Genomic DNA, 16,602 nt, shown 5'->3' with positions numbered 1-16,602 from the left:
CCACTTCCAATCCACTTTCCACCTGGGAGAGCAGCAGAGGATGGGCCAAGTGCTTGGGCCCCTGCACCCCTGTGGGAGACCCAGTTGAAGCTCCTGGCTCCTGTTTTTGGCCTGGCCCAGTCCTGGCTGCTGCGGCCATTTGGGGAGTGAACCAGTGGATGGACGATCTCTCTCCCCTTCTCCCTGTAACTCTTTCAAATAAATAATTAAACCTTAAGGGAAAAAAAAAAAAAGGCTTAACCCACTGCACCACAACACGACCCAGAGGGGAGTGCCAAGTCCCAGCTGGTCGGCTTCCAGTCCAGCTTTCTGCTCGGACATCCTGGGAGGCAGATGATGGCCCAGATATTCAGGCCCCTTCCCTTAAGTGGGAAACCCAGAGGGAGTTCCTGGCTCTTCCCAGCAGTTGGAAGATCTCTGCCTCCCTCTGTCACTCTTTCAAATAAATCTTTTAAAAAAGACATGTATCTTGTTTAGTAGCTTCCTCTAAAAGCGGCAGCCGAACCTGCACCCAACACAGGTAACAGTGCACGTAGTAATGGCCCTGCCTGCCCCAGAGCCGCGGGTTTGGGTCCTGTGCGCTGTCCTGCTGCGAGAGCCACAGAACAGAGGCGGAGCAACCGGCCTTGGCCTTCGTCCAGGACCAGGTCGAGGAGCGAGGCCACGCGTGTGCGACCTGCGGGCACCCGCGTGGACCACTCAGACGTCCTCAGCCGTCCCGAAGAAAAACACGCAACGCCTCCACGGGCTGACCACGCCCCTCCCCCGGTAGCTCCGCCCCTTCTAGAGGCCCGCGCCGTTACTATTGGTCCTCCTCCCGGCGCCGCCGGTTGCCGTGGAGACCGCGGCGATGGCAGCCGGGAGCAGCCAAACTTGGTCGTCCCTTCTCGGTTTGCGTAGGGGTCCCGGCGTGCGCCGTCCATGGCGCTGTACCAGCTCTACTCCCACCCGGCCGAGCGCGGCTACCGCGCGGGGCTCTGCTCCAAGGCCGCGCTGTTCCTGCTCCTGGCCGCCGTGCTAACCTACATCCCGCCGCTGCTGGTGGCCTTCCGGAGCCACGGTGAGCCTGCTCCGCCGGTGCGCGCCCCCGCCGCCCTCGGGACGGCCTGCCTGACCGGTGCCCCCACGCCCTTCTTCTCTCAGGGTTTTGGCTGAAGCGGAGCAGCTACGAGGAGCAGCCGACCGTGCGCTTCCAGCACCAGGTACTGCTCGTGGCCCTGCTGGGGCCGGAGCGCGACGGCTTCCTGGCCTGGAGCACCTTCCCCGCCTTCAACCGGCTGCAGGGGGACCGCCTGCGCGTCCCGCTCGTCTCGGTGCGTGGCCCCCGCCTGGAATTCCGCTCCCCCAGACGCCCGGGTAGCCGGGCAGTGCTGCGTGCGGACCCGGGTCCCGCGGTGCCGCCGCGTTGGTGCGGGGGGCCGGGGCGGGCGTCTCCGGCCAGGACTGACCCTCGGAGGCCGAGGCGCTGCTGGCCGGGCCGCCCCGCACCTGCTCCCCGGCAGGGCCCCGGCGGAGTGAGCCTGCCCCGGGGATCTCAGAGGCTGCTCCAGCGTGCACCTGTCCGGGGTAAAATTGAGACTTTTTCTTTAAGAGGGCTGAAATTTCTAGTTTTCCTTCTTCCACGTCCTTGAGGTGAGTGGCCTACAAGACAAACTCGTGTGAAAAATGTTCCCAGCAAAAAGATGATAGGTCGTATGAATAACTAGAAAGTTTGTTACAGATAATTTTTCTCTGGTTACTTCTGGAATTTATTGGCTTTTTTAAAGATTTATTATGTATTTGAAAATTAGAGTTACACAGAGAAAAGAGAGGCAGAACGAGAGGGAGAGAGGTCTTCCACCCGATGGTTCACTCCCCAATTGGCCGAAACGGCCGGAGCTGCGCCGATCCAGAGCCAGGATCCAGGAGGTTCTTCTGGGTCTCCCACGTGGGTGCAGGGGCCCAGGCACTTGGGCCATCTTCCACTGCTTTCCCAGGCCACAGCAGAGAGCTGGATCAGACGGGTCTCAAACCTGTGCCCATATGGGATGCCGGTGCTTCAGGCCAGGGCGTTAACCCGCTGCGCCACAGCGCCAGCCCCTATTGACTTATTTTAATTAGGAGAGTACTCAGTTTCCCACGTCGGTGTCAGGGGCCCAGGTACTTGGGCCGTCTTCTGCTGCTTTCCCAGGAACAGTGGCAGGGAGCAGGATTGGAAGTGGAGCCGCCAAGACTTGAACCGGTGCCAATAGGGGATGCTGGCGCTGCAGGCAGAGGTCTAACCCACTGTGCCACAGTATTAGCCCCAGGTTTTTTTTTTTTTCACATATTTATATTCCTCTCTATCATGTGCTTCTGGTTATTTGAGTCTAAGAAATACCATGCAGGCTTGAGATAATTGTGAAGACAAGGAAAAATCATTCATTGTTTTTACGGGTTCGTGCAACACAGCTGCTGTTGGCCTCTTAGCTCTGCAACCAGAAACCAACCACTCCCTTCAGAGCGCTGCCCTGGTTCCCCCTTGCATCTGGCATGCAGTTCCAATTTTAATGAGAAGCCAAAACTAACTCTTAATGTTTATGGTACCCATACCATGAGATCACTTTCATACTGGGTAATTTTGGGGCTGGCACTGTGGTGCAGCGGGTTAAAGCCCTGGCATTCCTTATGGGCACTGGTTTGAATCCTGGCTGCCCCACTTCCTATCCAGCTCCCTGCTAATTTGCCTGGGAAAGCAGTGGAGGATGGCCCAGGTGCTTGGGGCCCTGTATCCATGTGGGAGACCTGGAATAAGCTTCTGGTTCCTGGCTTCAGCATGTCTGAGCCCTGGCCACTGTGCCATTTGGGGAGTGAACCACCAAATGGAATATTTTCTTCCCCTACCCCCTACAGCCAGTGTGCCACAACGCTAGCCCCAGTTCTTAATTTTTTTTTAAAAGATTTATTTATTTATTTGAAAGAGTTACACAGAGAAAAAAGGAAAGGCAGAGAGAGAGAGAGACAGAGGTCTTCCATCGCTGGTTCCTTCCTCAACTGGCCACAACAGCGAGAGCTGCACCAGTCCAAAGCCAGGAGCCAGGAGCTTCTGCCGGGTCTGCCACACGGGTGCAGGGGCCCAAGGACTTGGGCCATCTTCTACTGCTTTCCCAGGCCACAGCAGAGAGCTGGATTGGAAGTGGAGCAGCTGGGACTCGAACCAGCACCTGGGATGCTGACCCTGCAGACGGCAGCTTTACCTGCTATGCCACAGCACTGGCCCCTAGACTCAACCTTTGTTACAGCAAAATACTTTTATTTTCTGACTCTGAACATAAAGCCCAACTGGCTTCAAGCTGTCTGCGAAACTGTCCAGGAAGCTACAGAAACAGCAGTCCTCAGTCAGGGTTGGGCCCAATGCGGGGAGGCGTCTTGGCGGCTGCTAATTTGGGAAAATGCCTCAGAAGTCACAAACAGCCTGGGTTCTGCTTTGGTCAGCTCACCTTGGACAGCATCTCTAAAGTCCCCCTTTTCTTTGATTAATATTATTTTATAAGATACTTTTTTTTTTTTTTTTTGACAGGCAGAGTGGATAGTGAGAGAGAGAGAGAGACAGAGAGAAAGGTCTTCCTTTTTGCCGCTGGTTCACCCTCCAATGGCCGCTGCGGCCGGCGCATCTCACTGATCCGAAGCCAGGAGCCAGGTGCTTCTCCTGGTCTCCCATGGAGTGCAGGGCCCAAGCACTTGGGCCATCCTCCACTGCACTCCCGGGCCATAGCAGAGAGCTGGCCTGAAAGAGGGGCAACCGGGATAGAATCCGGTGCCCCAACTGGGACTAGAACCCAGTGTGCCGGCACTGCAAGGCGGAGTATTAGCCTGTTAAGCCATGGCGCTGGCCGAGGGGAGAGTTCTTCATCCACCGATTCACTCCCCAGATGCCTGCAACAGCCAGGGCTGGACCAGACTGAAGCCAGGAGCCAGAGTTCCGTGTCTCTCAGGGTTCCAAACATGTGAGCCACCATCTGCTGCCTCCCAGGATGCATTAGCAGGGAGCTGGGTCGTGGAGGACCAGGGCTCAAAGTCTGGCTCTGCAGCTGGGGAGGTGGGTGTCCCAAGCAGCAATGGAGCCTCTGCAGCACCACACTCGCCCCACACTTGCCTTTGGTGCCTTCCAAGTCCAGCTGTTGTTGGTTGCCGTTTTGAGGGTGAGAAGAAGAAAGCAGGTGACCTTTTCCCTTGAGGGGCCTGACGCGGCTCTTGAAGCCGTGTGGGGGCCGGGAGAAGTTAAGTGCCGCGGGCTCCAAGAGGATGCTGGGGGTAAGTGGGGTCGCCGCATGTCTGTGCCTCCGAAACCACGGTGTCTTCCTGCCCGCGGTGTCTGACGCTAGCTGCCGGCCAGGGCGCAGGCTCTGCAGAGTCCTCGTTGTCTCCCGCTGCACACAGCCACTGTGCAGCTTCACAGCTTGCAGGAGACTCAGGAGCTGCTTGAAAGAAAGCCCCAGGGCAGCAGCGAAGCGGTATTTCAGCCTCTCCCAAGCAGCGTTTTCCAACAGACTAGGTCCAAATGACCGGGAAGCCTGCTGCACTGCCCAGAATGATGCATTGTAGTTCACTTTGTGAATTGTTTTTGAAGTGGGATCACCGGGTGGACGTTTGGTGCCCTGGGGTTAAGACGCCTGCATCCCATATCCTAGTGCCTGGATTCGAGGCCTGGCTCCGCTTCCAGCACCAGCATCCAACTAACGTGCACCCTGGGAGGCAGCACTGAAGGCTCACGTGGTTGGGTCCTGCCACCCACATGGGAGACCTGGAGTGAGTCCCGGGCTCCTGGTTTTGGCCTGGTCCAGCCCTGGCTGTTGCAGGCATTTAAGGAGTGGACAAGTAGGTTAGAGATCTCTGTCACTACCTCTCTGTCTCTCTGCCTTTCAAATAAAATGAAAGTAAATAAATGTGAAATGTCACATCACCAGCATATTCAGTGACAGGACAGAATCGTGTGGAAAAGTATGGAGGTCATTGACTGAGTCATGGTGACTGTGGTATGTGATATAAATATGTGTAAATCTAGCATCCATCTCATCAGGTGTAAACTACTCGAAGGGATTGGAAAGCGCAGGGTCATAGTTTAATTGGAAGTGCTCTTCCTTTCTTACTGGCAGACAGAATAATGGTGCATTTTGGGGCCGGCGCCGCAGCTCACTTGGCTAATCCTCCGCCTGCGGCGCCAGCATCCCATATGGGCGCCGGGTTCTAGTCCCAGCTGCTCCTCTTCCAGTCCAGCTCTCTGCTGTGGCCCAGGAAGGCAGTGGAGGATGGCCCAAGTGCTTGGGCCCTGCACCCACATGGGAGACCAGGAGGAAGTGCCTGGCTCCTGGCTTCGGATTGGCAAAGCTCCAGCCATGCCAGCCATTTGGGGGGTGAACCAACGGAAGGAAGACTTTCTCTCTGTCTCTCTCTCTCTCTCTCACTAACTGTCAAAAAAAAAAAAAAAAAAAAAAAAAAGAAGAAGAAGAAGTAGAAGAAGAAGAAGAAGAAGAAGAATGGTGCATTTTGTAATTGAGGTGTCAGATTCCTTGAAAACCAGGTAGCGAGGATTTGATGACTCTAGGAACCACGAAGCAGTGTCCCTGCTTTGCTAGAGACTCAAAGACTGATACCAGGAGAATCTCCAGTATAAAAGGGGACAAAAAGCACCAAGGGATAACAAGTATGAGGGCGGAGTCTGAAAAATTCAGAGAGTGCACATGGCGAAAACAACTATGCGGGGCTTGCACAGTTTTTTTGTGCCCCAATAAATTTATCTCTTAACTGCATTTTTCTTTTTGATTATTTGTTGGTTGTATTTATTTGAAAGGCAGAGTTACAGAGAGAGGAGAAGAGAGATCTTCCAACTGCTGGTTCACTCCTTGGATGGCTGCGAAAGCCTGCGTTGGGCCACTCTGAAGCCAGGAGTCAAGAGCTGCTTCCTGGTCTCCCACATGGGTGCAGGGATCCAAGTGCTTGGGCCGTCTTCCGCTGTGTTCCCAGGCACAATAACAGGGAGCTGGATCTGAAGTGGAACAGCCAGGACTCAAAGTAGTGCTCATATGGGATGCCGATGTCACAGGAGGCTGATTAACCCACTGCCCCAGCCCCTTAATTCCATTTTTCCACGGACATTTGGAAGTATCATCATATATTGTGAAGTGGACATTGTAGGAAACTAGCTTTTCATAAATCAATAATGAATAGATACCACACAAAATTCCAACAGACCATCAGATACTGCAAAATCCTGGATGGGTCAAGATGTAACAAGTCAGGACTGATTTGACTAGAAACATCTGAGCTTTTTTTTTTTTTTTTAAAGTATTTATTTTTGCTTTATTTGAAAGACACAGAGACAGAGAGACCTTCCATCGCTGATTCACGCCCCCAGTATCTGAAACAGCCAGAGCTGGACCAGGCCAAAGCCAGGAACCTGGAACTCCCGGCATGGGATGCAGGCATGGCACACGCCCACTCTGCAGTCGCATTGTGCAGTTCGCGGCATCTCCTACAGCCAAGTGGCCCTTTCCCGCTCCGCCAGTAGGAGGCACAATGAGCCTTGTGCTAGGAGTGGGAAAAGAAACCACAGCCAGGATGAACAGTTGCTGGGGTGACGCAGACAGGGACAGCGAGCAAACAGAGGCAGGTCTAAGAGACTGCTCTCTCCTGCCACCTTACAGGTCCCCTCCCCACGTTCTCCCCCTGGCTCTGAAGGCACCGGCGCCAGCAGGCATCACTCCCTTCTTGAGGTCCAAGTTCCAGCTCCCCGGGGCTGCTGCTTCAAGCCTCTAGGATCTGATAACTCCAGGCTCTTGCCTTTCTGCTCTTGCCCTAGCTTTGGGAGCTGCTCCCTGGGGCTGTCATTTCTGTATATAACCTGTATTCCCTTTTGGCCTCTTTAGTCTTCTAATATTTATGTTTCTAATTTTTCCCTGTATTTTTTTTTAAAGATTTATTTATTTATTTCAAATTCAGAGTTACACAGAGAGAGGAGAGGCCGAGTGAGAGAGAGAGGTCTTCCATTTGCCGGTTCACTCCACAGATGGCTGCAACGGCCGGAGTTGAGCCAATCCGAAGCCAGCAGCCAGGAGCTTCCTCCGGGTCTCCACATGGGTGCAGGGGCCCAAGGGCTTGGTCTATCTTCTACTGCTTTTCCAGGCCATAGCAGAGAGCTGGATCAGAAGTAGAGCAGCAGATCTCGAACCAGTGCCCATATGGGATGCCGGCACTTCAGGCCAGAGCGTTAACCCACTGTACCACAGCACTGGCCCCTCCCTGTGTATTTTAAATTTTTTTTTTATTTGTACATCTTATTTGAAAGGCATAAAGACAGTGAGGTAGAGGTATCTTCTCTGTTTGCTTCCCACATGCCTGCAACAGCCAGGGGTGCACCAGGCCAAAGCCACAAGCCCGGAACTCCATCCGGGTCTCCTACGTGGATGGCAAGGGCCCAAGTACTTGAGCGACAATAGGATTTACTAGCAGGAAGCTGGATCAGAAGTGGAGTTGCCCTCCATTATGCTGGCATCCTGAGTGGCAGCCCGGCCCGGTGTACCACAGCACCCTCCCCACAAGAGCTGTCTTAGCAGCTACATCAGACTCCTGTCCCTAACTCCCTGTTGGAGGAACTGTGTTCATTTCGGTTTTCCTGATTGACACAGGTAGACCGATGTGCGTTTTTCTTTCTGGAACATTAGCATTGGTTTCATCTGCATCTGTAAATACTGATGCTCCTTTAGCCACAGCAGTCTCGTGAGCACTGATTCAGGGGTCAGCACACCCAGATCCCAGTCTCTCAGCCTCAGTCTGTGACCAGCACAAGGCACGGTAGTACCTACAGCTCTGCTGGAGCATGGCACAGTGGGCCTAAAAATTGTTTGAAATCGTACATGTCCCTCCCAACATAACAGTGCTGGTATGATTTGTGACTCCTCTTAGCAAAACGCACCCATTGGATTTTAGATTCTGACACAGAATCTGTAGCTCTCTGAGTGCCTGCCTTCATGGCTGTGGCACGTATGTTAAGCTTCCTTTGAGTTGGAATTAAATAACTGATTTCACCCGTGGTCCAAGCAATGCCTCAAGCACGTAGCCCACCTTTGCCAGCTCTCAGGGGGCTAGCACATAGCTTGGTGGAGGGCTTGTTTGTGGAGTCTGGCCATCTTTGCTCCTAGGCTCGCTCTCGGCCCGCCTTCCAGTGCCCTCTTTGCTCATTGCCCCCAGCTGCCCTGGCCTCGATGCACTCAGAGCGTGAGAGCTTCGCCAGCCAGCACCCCCTCCCCACAGAGGCTGCGTTCATTCAGGTCGCCAGAGTCAGGTCGTCCTGGATACTGGGTGAGAAATTTTCTGTTTCATTCTACCCTCGTGATTCATTTTCCTTTGTGGACCATATCACTACCTGATGTTGCTGCGTATTTATTTGTTGGCTGATGTCTTTCTTCTTTCTGGCTGGGAATGTAAGATCCATTCAGATGGAGACTTTGCCCTCAGCAGTGCCTGGCACATTGGAGTATGCCAGAAAGCACTGGACAGGTTGATCTGCACATCTAACAAGTAGTCACGTCAGATCTCTGTCCCCTGGGGACTTGGAGTGGAAGTGTGCACACGAGCAGGTGTACAGGGTTATGCTCAGGGTGCTGCCTTTTCTGCAGTAAGAATTGTCCTTTCCAGCAGCTTCTCTATTTTTTTTTTTTTTTTTAAGTCCAGACATGTTAATCCAGGGAAGGAGGGCCAGATTTGACATCAAAGACCTGATCTCAAACCCCACCTTTTTATTACGAACTGCACCTCTTGATAAATCCTGCAGCTTCCCGGAGCCTTGATTGTCTCCCCTGCACAGTGGGGATAATGCCTGCTCCCCTTCCCTTAGGCTTGCTATGTATTATAAAGATCAAATGAAGCAAGTTTCTTTCTCACACACACTATCTTGGAATCTGGATTCTTCTGGCATTTTTTCTCCTGACAACTCGTCTCTCCTGGGAGCTGAGAAACTTGATCTCCTATCTTCCAGTCCAGCTGATAGCTCCGGGGGCATGGGTCCATTATGGAGAGTTAACCCCACATTGCCTTCTGGATCTTCCCAATACCAGCTGAAGAAAAGTCGAGGGAAGACAAGGCAGCCTCTTGTCCATCCTGCTGTCAATCACCCGTGCACCTGTGAAGCTGACGAGCAGCACGAGTGAGTGGTACCCAACAGAGGAAGGAGGAGCGGTCTCTCTGTCACAGGGCCCAGACGAGGACCGTATTGGCCAGCAGGAAGGGGATGACTGACAAGTTCTGGAAACTAGTGACGACATCCTCATCTCCAATGGCCTTATTAGCCTGAAGAAGAACAAGAATCTCTTCCTCTCGGAATGGCGGTGCTGGAAAGCAGCGTGAGATGGGACACGGGCCTCAGATGGGAGTGCCGGGTGGCCCGGGAGAATCCTTCTGGGAACCTGCAGGGGCAAAGGAACGGCTGTGGCCATCAGCTCGGAGCTGTGCCGACGAACGATGCTGGCCATGATCACATCTCGGTACCCGGCGTATTGGGATCTCCATCGGGCAAGGCCGGAAGAGTGGCTGAAGAACATTTTCCACCCCCTGCGTCCATGTGAACTGTGAGCTCTGAACTGAACCCCCCACACCGACGCCTGTTTTTCTCACCTTCATGTCTGAGATGTAGAGAATCTGTGGTATTAACGTCCTGCTGATTGTACGTAGCTTCTGTTTTCATTTTGTTGATTGGCACTGGAGGATGCACCCAGCTTGAAAGTCTAACATGAGGGACCGGCACTGTGGCACAGCAGGTGAAAGCCCTGGCCTGAAACGCTGGCATCCCATATGGGCACCAGTTCGAGTCCTGGCTGTTCTACTTCCGATCCAGCTCTCTGCTATAGCCTGGGATAGCAATAGAAGATGGCCCAAGTCCTTGGGCCCTGCACCCACATGGGAGACCGGGAGGAAGTTCCTGGCTCCTGGCTCCAGATCGGTGCAGCTCCAGCCGTTGTGGGCAGTTGGGAGTGAACCAGTGAATGGAAGTTGGAAGACCTCTCTGTCTGCCTCTCCTCTCTGTGTAACTCTGACTTTCAAATAAATAAATCTTTAAAAAAAAAAAAAAGTCTAACATGAATGGCGGGATGCCTGGTGATCTGCCGTTGGCTTGGAGAACACATCAGTTAGTTTGGGGGTGGTGGTTTTTTTTTTTTTTTTTTTTTTCTGCTTTAGAAAATTGGCTTCTGGAGAAGTAGCAGTTTTCAGGGGCTACTTAAATTTTCGATACTAACTCAGGCATATCTATGAAAAAGAAAAACTCAAGTAACAAAACAAAACCGGACAAAATGAGCCGATCAGAGGAGACGCAGGCTGTGCAGCTGCCGGCGGCTGTTCTGGCCCCTGCAAGTGCCCATCCAGTTCAGCCCCGAGCATCTGCAGAGCCCAAGTGCAGTTCAGGGACCACATCCACTGTGTCTCTTCCCCCAGGGCTGTTTGTTTTTCTTTCTTGGTCGCGGTGAGGGAGCTGGCGCCCGGGTTCAGCGGGACCCTGGGTCATTGTGTTTGTGCAACAGTGATGTGGCTGCTTCCCAGACTCAGTGAGAACCGGGCCCCCGGCCCCCTGTGGCTTTCCCAGACTAGAGAAGAAGACCGGAACCAAGATGGGAAAATGGACGTGCTGCATTTCAGCCTGGAGCTCCCCCTGCAGCCCACGGAACACGTTCTCGGTGTGCAGCTCATCCTGACTTTCTCCTACCAGCTGCACGTGAGTCTCGGGGCTTAGGGAGGCCCACCTTCTCCCACCTGTCCTGCAACAGACCAGAGCCCTGTAGGATTAGCACAGCAGAAGGCTCTTTCCCGGATGAGGGTGGTGGTTTGACTGAGGCAGCTAAGAAGTTTTCCCTTGGGGTCACTAGTTCACAGGCGCTGTGGGGGAGTCGGGGGTTGGGGCAGAGTGCTACCTGCCCAGCTGAAGGTGTGGGAGTCACCATGGACGGGTGACTCTGGGAACCCGGAGCCGCTCGGACCTGCTCGCTGCTTCTTGTGCTTTCAGAGGATGGCGACGTTCGCGATGCAGAGCATGGCGTTCCTGCAGTCCTCGTTCGCCGTCCCCGGGTCCCAGCTGTACATGAACGGAGACCTGAGGCTGCAGCAGAGGCAGCCGCTCAGCTACGGCGGCCTTGACGTCCGGTACAACGTAAGGCGGGTTCACGCGCAGCTGCTTTGTTCCACGAGAGCACTTCAGAAAGGCTGTGGGCGATGGAATGGAAAGAGAAGTTTATTTTGGTGCAAAAAAGTCTTTGAAATCTGTGCATAATTTCTCCATAATAGGCATTTTCTGCCAATTTTTTGAAAACCTCATGTATGTTACTGTTTATACAGTTCTTAGAAATGAAAGTTGGAAACACCAGTACTATTCCAATGTGAAAAAAAAAAACTCCTTTAATTTTTTTAAATGGACCACATTTCTAGCTGCTTTACCTTTTTCTTTGCTCGTCTCTGAATGCTGTCTTTTATCTCTTTTTAATGTAGAGATGGAAGTAAATACAGAGCAAATAGTAAGCATATAATCCTTTGAAGTGGGCCAGTGCCATGGCTTAACAGGCTAATCCTCCACTTTGTGGCACCGGCACACCGGGTTCTAGTCCCGGTTGGGGCGCCGGATTCTGTCCCGGTTGCCCCTCTTCCAGGCCAGCTCTCTGCTATGGCCCGGGAAGGCAGTGGAGGATGGCCCAAGTGCTTGGGCCCTGCACCGCATGGGAGACCAGGAGAAGCACCTGGCTCCTGGCTTCGGATCAGCATGATGAGCCTGCCGCAGCGGCCATTGGCGGGTGAACCAAGGGCAAAAAGGAAGACCTTTCTGTCTCTCTCTTTTACTGTCCACTCTGCCTGTAAAAAAAAAAAAAAGTTACTAAAAAAATAATCCTTTGAAGCAGGAAATGATTTTCCATCTCCTAATTTTCCATCTTCTAATTTTATTTGGTATAATTTGGTATATAAATCTTCAGATACAAAGTCTGGGTTAAGTTGATGCTTTTCAGTCTTGCCCCCTTATTCACATTGATTATAGCTAGGGTGGCCAGAAACCCAGTTTGCCCGGAACAGCCTGTAATAACCAGCGACATGTTACTTTTCTTTTCTTTTTTTTTTTTTTTTTTTTTGACAGGCAGAGTGGACAGTGAGAGAGAGAGACAGAGAGAAAGGTCTTCCTTTTGCCATTGGTTCACCCTCCAATGGCCGCCGCGGCTGGCGCGCTGTGGCCGGCGCACCGCGCTGATCCGATGGCAGGAGCCAGGTGCTTCTCCTGGTCTCCCATGGGGTGCAGGGCCCAAGGACTTGGGCCATCCTCCACTGCACTCCCGGGCCACAGCAGAGAGCTGGCCTGGAAGAGGGGCAACCGGGACAGGATCGGTGCCCCGACTGGGACTAGAACCCGGTGTGCCGGCGCCGCAAGGCGGAGGATTAGCCTATTGAGCCATGGCGCCGGCCTACTTTTCTTTTTAAAAACAAATGTACTTGAGAGGCTGACAGCTCTCCAAATGCCCACGATGGCCAAAGGGTCAGAGCTGGGAGCTGGGAACTCAGTCCAGGTCTCCCATGTGGGTGGCAGGGACCCGAGTACTCGAACCATCACTGCTGCGCCTCCCAGGGTCTGCGTTGTGGGGGAGCTGAAGTCAGAAGCTGGAGCCGGGCATCTAATTCAGGCCTCCCCTGACAGGGGCATGTTAGCCATTAGCGTGAAAGTCCACCAGAAAGTGGAATTTTACACACAGCTTTAAAACCCCTAAATGCTGGATGCTGACCCACAACAGGAAGGACTGAGAGTAAGCAGTTTATTAATATATCTTTGAAGAAAAAGCTGTTGCTCCTGGAATAGGCCATCGAGAGCGAGACGGTGGTGTCTGGGAGCAGGCTGGGCGGGCAGGTGGGGAGCGGGGGGAGGGAGAAGCCTCCCAAGGACTCACCCACGGCCTCCCACTGTGCCCCAGGTGTCTGTGATCAACGGCACCAGCCCTTTCGCCCAAGACTACGACCTCACCCGCATTGCTGCTGCCTACCAGGAAAGGAATGGTGAGTGTGGGGAGCTCGCCCTCAGCCCCACTCCAGCGCCTTCCAGCCTGGTGCGGGTCACGGGAGAACAGGCTAGGAACCCTGCGACCACAGTGGTCCTTTTGTGTCTTCAGACCCCGCCCCCCACTCCTCTGGTCCGTTAATGATTAATTGCTATGCTTATGCCATCACTGGCTTGGTGATTTCCTTAAAAAAAAAAAAAAAAAGGTTAATTAAGTTGTTGCTCCTACCACACCTGTGGGAGATGAGGGGCGATTGCGGTCTGTTGTTTTCAGAAGAAACCAAGCGTGTTGGCAGCTCAGCGCGTGCCAGCAGCCCCTGGGAATAGAAGCTGCGGTCCTGACTGGCAGGTGGGGCACTGGCACTGCCCGCAGAGCCCCACGGTGCTGCTCGCGGGCCTGAAGTTGTCTCCAGAGGCCTCTAACCTGCTGCTTGGCAACAACCAGACGTCGTGGGTACCACGCTCAGACATGCGCGCGTGGAAGGAGTTCAGTTCCAGGGTTTCTCTCTACTTTTAGATCATACAGAGTCAACAGCATTCCAACAACACAGGACGCATTAAGACAGAGCCAAAACACACTACAACCCCCTTATTCCATTCACTTTTGATCCATGTATGGGTTTTTACAAAATACATACTTGTGTATTTTGGCCGGTGCCGCGGCTCACTAGGCTAATCCTCCGCCTGCGGCGCCAGCACACCGGGTTCTAGTCCCAGTTGGGGCGCTGGTTCTGTCCCGGTTGCTCCTCTTCCAGCCCAGCTCTCTGCTGTGGCCCGGGAAGGCAGTGGAGGATGGCCCAAGTGCTTGGTCCCTGCACCCGCATGGGAGACCAGGAGAAGCACCTGGCTCCTGGCTTTGGATCGGCGTGGTGCGCCGGCCACAGTGGCCATTGGAGGGTGAACCAACGTAATGGAAGACCTTTCTCTCTGTCTCTCTCTCTGTCCACTCTGCCTGTAAAATATATATATATATATTTGTGTATTTAACTGTTACAGTGTGGAAACACTTTGGGATCCACATTAGCTTTTTTTTCTCTCTTAATTTATTTAACAGTGGCATATCAATATTCCCCCCACACTGCTGCACTGTCCTGAGTGGCAGCATGCCATCCCTCGGGTAGCCACGCTGCAGTCCCACAGAATGCAATCTGGTGCTGTGCTTTTGATATGGCTTTAACAGAGGTATTTTTGCAGATAACACGGGAGTGCCTTTGCCCACACAAGTCCTCTTTCTTTTAAAATTTTTCATTCGAGTTACAGAAGTGCAGGGTGATCCCTTCAGGTACGTAAGGAGGGATGTTTATAGCCCTTGTCACCTTTTGGCCAGGGGGTCCGTCCTGGATTAATGATCAGTGATTGTGTTGCAGTCACCACTGTCCTGAGTGACCCCCACCCCATCTGGCTGGTGGGCAGGGCCGCGGAGGCTCCGTTCGTGATTAACGCTGTCATCCGATACCCTGTGGAAGTCATTTCATATCCTTTCTGTTGGAGGCCTGTAGGGCTCAGGCTGCACGAGGGAAGGAAAGCCCCTTCCCTGTCCCCTCCTGGGCTCGCATGTGGGAAGCCCTGGGCTGGAAACGGCAACGGCGTCACAGCCCGCACAAGTGACTGTCTGCCTGCCTTTGGTACAGGAAAACAAACTCATTTCCTGTTGATCTTTCTTGCTGAGACTCTTTGAGGTCAGTATCCATATTGATGATTTAATGAGCATTTATGATCCCTTTTCTCTTAAGGGCATTTGAAACATTCTTGCTATTTCCTGCCAGACCCAAACTTTGGTGTAGCTCCTCCTCACGGCTTGTCCTTTGCTACTCCTTAACCCTCCCCACCTACCAGCCAGGCTTCTGGGAGATGATCAAGTTTGCCTGGATCCAGTATGTCAGCATCCTGCTCATCTTCCTCTGGGTGTTTGAGAGAATCAAAGTATTTGTGTTTCAAAATCAGGTGGTGACCACAATCCCCGTGACAGCAACGCCCTGGGCAGATCCGCGCAAGGAGCACCTGTCCTAAGCCCGCCTCGCGCTAGCCAGGCACGTCTCTGCAGAGGACCCTGAACACATGGGGGCTTGTGTGTGGTTCCCCCCAGGGACAAAGAGCAGCTCCTTCCAGATGTGCAGGCGCCTCCAGAACGGTCAGGGACCTGGTGTGTACAGAGCTCAGAGGCTTCCCTGAGGCTAGCATTCTCTGTTTCTTTTCTTCTTCTGCCTTACACTTAAATTTCAGGGGGAAACTGCAGTCAGTTCAGACAGCTTGGAAAGAGTCGCATCTGTAGTCCAGCAAAGACTTTTCCTGTCTTGAACTCAGAAACACTAAGCATTTCTTCCCTCCATTGTAAACCACTGTTTTTCACTCTTTTCGGAGCTCTCATGACAAAGGCAAATCACTAGCACTTTCCACTCCTGGGCATCTACAGTTCCCGTTCAGAGCTTTGATTGCCAGAATGGAGGCCTCTGGCTGGAGAAAGGAGGGGTCAGGCCCAGGGGGCAGAGAGGGGCTGACCCCAGGACACCAGGACCATCCACCTGCCCTCAGTCTAACAGACAGCCGTCTGTCGTGGGCTTGGCTGAGCAGCCTTTATCCCTGGCTCTTGGCCCTGCCTTTTGCCCTCTGTCTGTGCGCTGCAGCAGCAGGCTGAAGTCAGCCTGCCGTTCCATTCACAGACCCCTCTGCAGGCGAGGGGGAGGTTGGGATGGTAACAACAGGTTCTTTCTCCCTGGCCCTCACCCAACGGCCTGGACACTTGCCACTCCTCCTCCCCGACAGCCCTCCCCCTTCCTGCAAAGGACCTGGGTGACAGAGGAGTTGTTGTTGGTCTTGGCTCCCGCTGCCTGGCAACAGCAGGGTTTATTTGGAGGGCTAGCGGGAAGCCCAGTTCCTTGACAAGAGAGTAGGGTGCCCATCCCAGTGGGCAGCCTGGGGGAGGACACAGGAGCAGTGAGGGAGTGAGGAGGGTGCCAACCCCCGCAGTCCAGTGCAGCCAGGCTACCTGCAGGGCTGAGCGAGAAGCGGGAGAAGCGACTCCCGGCTCTCGTGGGCCTGTACTGCACAGCAGACTGCTCAGCTCCCCACTCGCCCTGGGGACGCGTCAGGCTCCCCAGAGGACAGCCAGCTCTGCTTCGTTGGCGCTGGAAGGACACCCCCCCCTGTGATCCACGCTTCATGCCCACCCACGAATGCCATGTGCCTCGGTTTACCCTGGAGCTTCAGGTCCTGTTTCCAAAGCATCTTATTTTTTCCAGGCTAATCAAGAGATTTGGAAACAAAGCTCTTTTGAAGTATTCAAGCAGAAAAAATGCCCCATCACTGGTTCTTCTTTCTTTTCTTGTAATATTTAGGGCTATTTATATGCCTACATTTTTTTCCCTGAGATTCAAACGAAAATGTTTTCCAGTTTAAATTACAAAAAACGTAACAAGATGTGGAGAGATGGGTAAAAATGTGTATACACATTGCTTTGTGTTTAAGTTATTCTAATGCAAAATTTGTATAAAAGACTTGATGTTTTATAACTTTCTAATTAAAGTGTTTCAAATGGAAGGTTGCATGTGGCCTTTTAGGGGGGAAAGGCGAGGTGG

General features: G+C 53.1%; 1 protein-coding gene across 4 annotated transcripts; it reads left to right on the top strand.

The window, feature by feature from the left end:
• Positions 1-844: 844 nt before the first annotated feature.
• TMEM231 (transmembrane protein 231) lies at positions 845-16,557 on the top strand. Of its 4 annotated transcripts, none has more exons than XM_062176862.1 (7): positions 845-1,060; positions 1,144-1,202; positions 10,592-10,720; positions 11,009-11,152; positions 12,945-13,026; positions 14,395-14,500; positions 14,857-16,557. In XM_062176862.1, the coding sequence occupies exons 1-7, from the start codon at positions 922-924 to the stop codon at positions 15,035-15,037; spliced, it is 840 nt and encodes a 279-aa protein (XP_062032846.1). In that variant the 5' UTR covers positions 845-921; the 3' UTR covers positions 15,038-16,557. The 4 variants fall into 4 exon arrangements, with proteins under 4 accessions (XP_062032846.1, XP_062032845.1, XP_062032848.1 ...); XM_062176861.1 differs by having other exon boundaries at positions 1,144-1,313; XM_062176864.1 differs by lacking the exon at positions 14,395-14,500 and having other exon boundaries at positions 1,144-1,313; positions 14,972-16,557.
• The last annotated feature ends 45 nt before the right edge of the window (positions 16,558-16,602 follow it).

This window comes from Lepus europaeus, chromosome 19 (assembly GCF_033115175.1).
Source record: "Lepus europaeus isolate LE1 chromosome 19, mLepTim1.pri, whole genome shotgun sequence".
Classification (NCBI taxonomy): domain Eukaryota; kingdom Metazoa; phylum Chordata; class Mammalia; order Lagomorpha; family Leporidae; genus Lepus; species Lepus europaeus.
This window is presented reverse-complemented; position numbering and strand designations above follow the sequence as displayed.

Bases quoted from the DNA above. Each gene is read 5' to 3' on its own strand.
- TMEM231 (XM_062176861.1), top strand. From the start codon at position 922: ATGGCGCTGTACCAGCTCTACTCCCACCCGGCCGAGCGCGGCTACCGC. The intron at 1,061-1,143 runs GTGAGCCTGCTC...TTCTTCTCTCAG, and splicing joins GGTGGCCTTCCGGAGCCACG to GGTTTTGGCTGAAGCGGAGC. The intron at 13,027-14,394 runs GTGAGTGTGGGG...ATTGTGTTGCAG, and splicing joins TGCCTACCAGGAAAGGAATG to TCACCACTGTCCTGAGTGAC.